A 5,258-nucleotide genomic window follows, 5' to 3' on the forward strand; every position below is an offset into this window, starting at 1 on the left:
GGAGCAGCATGGACCCAAATGTTCTGGAAACCTGTGGGGATGGGTGAGGTTGTACCATTCCATGAGGAAGAGGAGGAGGACAGCTGTGGCCATAATGGGAAACAATAATCATTGATTGTGTAAATATCACATTTAAAATATTATTAATGTTTAAAGGTAAAAATCTCCTCTCCTCTCCTCTCCTCTCCGCTCCTCTCCTCCGGGGGGCGTGGCCTGACTGACGCGAGTGGGTTTCGGAGCGCTGTTTCCGGTCCAGCCTCCCAGCTGAGATCCCCTGTAATCCGCAGCTGGCGCTGCCGCTGCTCTCTCCGAGTCTCCGGTTAAAGATGGAGCTGCGGACGACGCTCCCCGCCGCCCTCTTCTTCTCTGCAGCCTGTCTGCAGTCGGTGTCGCAGGCGGCTTCCCGGACCGGACCGAAAGTCACCGACAAGGTGGGTCAATGTATATTTGGATTCGCATAATACTTCTCAGGGCACCGTCGGTATGTTTTGCGCGTGCATGTACCGTAAGCATTCACGGGCGTGAAAGACGCGCACGGATGCGCACATGAGAATCTGAGAGATGACGAGTAAATCATTTCAAGAACCGAGTCTGACGAGCCTCAACAGGAGGCCAAGACCAGGACATGTAAAAAGAAAACACGCGCGCACACACACACACACACACACACACACACACACACACGTGGTCTTCCGGATCAGCGTTAATGCGCAGTGCGCTGATCACGCACACACAGCAGGAGCCGCACACAGTTTGCCTCCTCGCTTGCTGACACCGTTTGTTCGGCCCGTGTTAGACTCGAGCAGCACGAACATTAAAACTAACTGGATCATTTGAACAGGAAATGTCAAGTCGGAACTTTTCTTCTCTGCAGGGAAGCAGGACTGAATTGTTTCACCTTCATCATTTAAATTGACCTGTCTCTTGTTGTGTTTGGACTTTTATAAGGATATTATTGATTACTTTAAAACGTGATAAACAATTATCATATCCCTCATATACGTAGTGTAGAGTTACTTCATGTAAGTACTCAAACTACCCAGAGTCCTCTTGATTGACAGCTTCTCTCTTTTTTTCCCCCTACTGTGTGTGTTTGTGTGTGTGTGTGTGTGTGTGTCCAGGTGTTTTTTGACATTACGGTGGGGGGTCATGAGGTGGGTCGGATCGTCATCGGCCTTTTTGGGGAGGTCGTCCCAGTCACTGTCAATAACTTTGTTGCCCTGGCAACTGGAGAGGTAGGCTGGTGCTGTGCACAAACACACACACACACACACACACACACACACACGAGAACAGACAGCAATAACGCAATGTGTCAAGTCTCAACAAATGATGTGCTTCCTTTTGTTCCGTTGCTCCTTGCTCATCTCAGATGTATTCGCATATTATTTACAGCATCTACAGGTATATTTAATGGCTACCAGCATAATGTAATATTATAGCTTTTAATTAATTAGCTTGTATAATATTAAAATGACAATGAATGAATGAAATATTGCATATGATATTATTACATTAAACATACTTATTTTGAAGTAATAGTAAGTACTACAGAAATCAACACAAAAAAACATTCCTCCATTTTTTTTTTTTAGACAAAATGACCTCAATCGTCTTGTCTACAGCAACTTTTTCTGCCTTGTGGGCCATGGGTCTGCTAGAGGCTATCCCTGCTGACTAGAGGCGTGAAGCAGGGTACATCCCGGATGTGTCGCCAGCGCATTGTGGCACACAAACATTAATGTTAAAATATGCGTAGTTATTTTGCATAAAATCTTGGTTGTTGAGTTTGCTGTGTGTTGTCCTCCTGTATAAACTTTAGTTGCTGTACTTGTGTAGACGCTAACGTGTCCCCTGCGTGTCTCCAGAAAGGTTACGGCTACAAAGGGACAAAGTTCCACCGAGTCATCAAGGACTTCATGATCCAGGGAGGAGACTTCATTGCTGGAGACGGAACTGGAGGTGGAAATGATCAAACACTCACTTTATATTGGTTAAAGTCATAGTCTGCCTGAAATTGAACACAATTTTTTTTTCATGCAGGTCACAGCATCTATGGAACAACTTTTGCGGATGAGAATTTCAAACTGAGGCATTTAGGGGCAAGTTGGGTGAGTTAACATACCTGTGACTGACATAAAACTCTCAGAGAATTCAATTCCAACTCTGATACATGCAGTAGACTAGCACTATGTGTATTTATATATGTACTCGTGTACCAGGTCAGTATGGCGAATGCCGGTGCAGACACCAACGGGTCACAGTTTTTCATCCTAGCTACCAGAGCCCCGTGGCTTGATGGGAAACACGTGGTTTTTGGCAAAGTCCTGGATGGGATGGTAGGTGGATTCTCACACATTTTACAATCATCTGCAAAGCGGATTATGTTATTTGTTTGTGATTCAACATTTAAATGACCTTTGGGCTGTATTTAAATAATTTAAAGAACCTAGTCTGAAGTTGTGGGCAACACGGTTGTGCAGGGGTAAGCACTCTTACCTCAGAGCAAGTAGGTCACAGGTTTGAATCCGACTTGCGGCCTGTCTGGTAGGAGTTTGCATGTTCTCCCCGTGTCTGTGTGGCTTCTCTCTGGGTTGTCACGACCCTAGCTCAATGGGAAGGACAAGAAGGGAGACCACGCAGATAGTTCCAGTATAAAAAAGTACCACAAAGTACTATCAAAAATGTCTGTAGTCTGGGACAAAATACTGCACCATTTACTGCTTGTTATAAGTATGAAATCCACCGATAATATACGAGTGCATTCACCCTGCTTCTGTCTATGTCTTCTGGCAGTCCGTGGTTCACACGATCGAGCTCCAGGACACCAATGACAGGAATCTGCCATACACCGAGTGTGGGATAGTCAACAGCGGCAGGATTGCTGTCAAGGAGCCCTTCATCGTGGAGGTGGAGGGCTGGTAAACATCACTGCTAAGAGATTTACTGTACAACAAAGAGGGTGTGTTTCTCATGTACTGGAGATTAGAAGTCTACGCTGCCAAAATTCACATTTACAATTTTGTTCAGAAGTACAGCAGCTGTAGTTTTTACTTGATTCCAGAATTGATACAATCCCATTAAAGCCGATACAATGCAATTGTCAATAGCCTCAACCAAATGCAGGCATATATGATCAGAAATTATGATTTTAGATATTTGATCAAAGAGTAACCGGACTGAGAATATAACATAACAGATTATTCAAATCTGGTTCTCAGTGACAGAGAGTATTCAGTTGCATGCATGCATGTTGATTGGTGCCAAAAGATAATTTATAACCAAACTCATAGCTGACAGAAACCTGTTGGGTTGTATCCTGAATGCTAACATATCCACTACGACATGGTAAAAGTGGTAGATGCTTAGTGGTAAATATTAGCACATGAAGATTACCATGGTAACGAACACTGAGCAGGGATTTAACCTACTAGCAGAGGTGAATGTGGACAGGTCTGTCTTTATTGCATGCAGAAAAAAGCCACTATTACATTTAAGTAAATTAAGTTATTAACAGAACATATCAAAGTGATATCAAATAATCTGTGAAGGGAAGGTTTTATTTCTAATAATAAAGAATACAGGTCAAAAATTATTTTGTGGTAGATTGAAACTTCTAATTTCTAACCGGATTTGGAGACAAGATCGAAGTTAACAGACATAAAGTTTAATGCATGAGAGTGACTAGATGTAAATGTGGAGAAATTGAGCTTGGGATGGGCAAAGAAAAGTAAAGAACGACACTAAAATCCGTTATTTTGTTCATAGTCAGTTAGGAAAAAAGAAAGATGATTGTGTTGTATGCAACAGTAATCATTGTTATCCAACATTCATTCCATCATATGAATTTTATGTGGAAGTAAACTCAGGGTTTTGTGACAAACACTTGTAAATCTGAACTTTTCAAAAATGTTCTGTGTCATCTTATTGTAGATAGCAGCAGAATACACAAAACCAGATGAAATAATTGAATCTCCAAAATGACTAATTTTCTAGGATTCTATGCCACATTTTAAATTATGTAACATTGTGAAGCTAATTTACTATTGGCAGATTTCTAGTTTTATATATTAGCATTATTGCATATTCAATGAATGGTGCCAGTTAGCCGCATGCATAAAGGTCATATCGAGCTGAATAATAAACTGTGATGACTCGTATCATGAAACTCTACAGAACTTTGGAGCTCCTCATTAATGTCTTATTGCCAAATCATTCTATGTTTGCCAAATCTCCTCTATGCATCTAATTAATGATGAAATGTGTTCATATCAATTTCTGTTTACAAACATATGCAAAAAGTACTTTGTAGCAAGTGTCAAATATCATTCTAGCACCTTATTATTTACGATTTTTGTCATTGGAAATGGGTATTCCTTGTTTTGATCATAAATGAATCTTCCTCCATTATGCATCTTACCTAATTTGGAAGAAGCACAAATTACACATGAGGAAAATGTTCTTTGTTAACACTTCGCTAAACCTATGCTCTCAATGATAATCTTAAATGTTGTACATGCTTGGACTCAGGTGTGTTGTTGCCGGTGGTCACCATGTTATTGAACTCATGTTTAATCATTTGTCAATGTTCCTTTTTAAAGTTGGGGTGTTTTTGATCATCCAGAAATAGTACTGTACTATTTTAATCTAGAAAAGGTTTGCCTGATATTCATCATGTCACCAAAGTTAATGTAGCATTTAAATCAGCATTTAAACGTAGCAGAGGAAAAGTCTCATTTTTCTACAATAAACAGAATGCTTTAGACATTGTTCAGTGTTTGTGGTTTTGATTTCAGGTGAACTTAAATGTTTAATGTCACTTAACCAGGACATATTTACTTGGTGCTCAGACCATGATCAGATAAAGGTGAATACAGAATGCCCTGCTGTTTCCGCTAGCTGACTGTCAAGATGAATACAATTCCACTGCACCAACAGCACGATATAAGTCTTGGATTTAATCCTTTTCTCCTAATGTCCAAATGATGCATTCCCATTGGATGATTCTGGATCACACAATTTAATGGCAGATACATTTCTTTAAAGACTTTCTGAGTCTTAAAAGTGTGTGGGGTTTTTTTTGGCCTTTTATTTTTCTTACAATATGAATTATGATTCATCTTATTTGTGTTAAATGACCTCGGTAATAAATCAACATAAAAAAAAAATAAACAGTGTTCTAAAGTTGCATTGTGTTAATATCACCAGAAAACAAAAAAGGAGATTATTTTCTGAATCACCAACTGGATGTGTGCATG

General features: G+C 40.2%; 1 protein-coding gene across 1 annotated transcript; it reads left to right on the forward strand.

The window, feature by feature from the left end:
• The first annotated feature begins 326 nt into the window (after positions 1–326).
• Positions 327–2,925, forward strand: ppic (peptidylprolyl isomerase C). Its single transcript, XM_068760714.1, has 6 exons — positions 327–431; positions 1,122–1,235; positions 1,869–1,962; positions 2,044–2,111; positions 2,223–2,339; positions 2,797–2,925. The coding sequence occupies exons 1-6, from the start codon at positions 327–329 to the stop codon at positions 2,923–2,925; spliced, it is 627 nt and encodes a 208-aa protein (XP_068616815.1).
• Positions 2,926–5,258: the final 2,333 nt, after the last annotated feature.

The sequence above is a fragment of the Brachionichthys hirsutus genome, chromosome 4 (assembly GCF_040956055.1).
Source record: "Brachionichthys hirsutus isolate HB-005 chromosome 4, CSIRO-AGI_Bhir_v1, whole genome shotgun sequence".
Lineage (NCBI taxonomy): Eukaryota > Metazoa > Chordata > Actinopteri > Lophiiformes > Brachionichthyidae > Brachionichthys > Brachionichthys hirsutus.

Excerpts from the sequence above, each read along its gene's own strand:
- ppic (XM_068760714.1), top strand. The coding sequence starts at position 327 with ATGGAGCTGCGGACGACGCTCCCCGCCGCCCTCTTCTTCTCTGCAGCC. Across the intron at positions 1,236-1,868 it reads TTGCCCTGGCAACTGGAGAG|AAAGGTTACGGCTACAAAGG; the intron begins GTAGGCTGGTGC and ends GCGTGTCTCCAG. Across the intron at positions 2,340-2,796 it reads GCAAAGTCCTGGATGGGATG|TCCGTGGTTCACACGATCGA; the intron begins GTAGGTGGATTC and ends GTCTTCTGGCAG.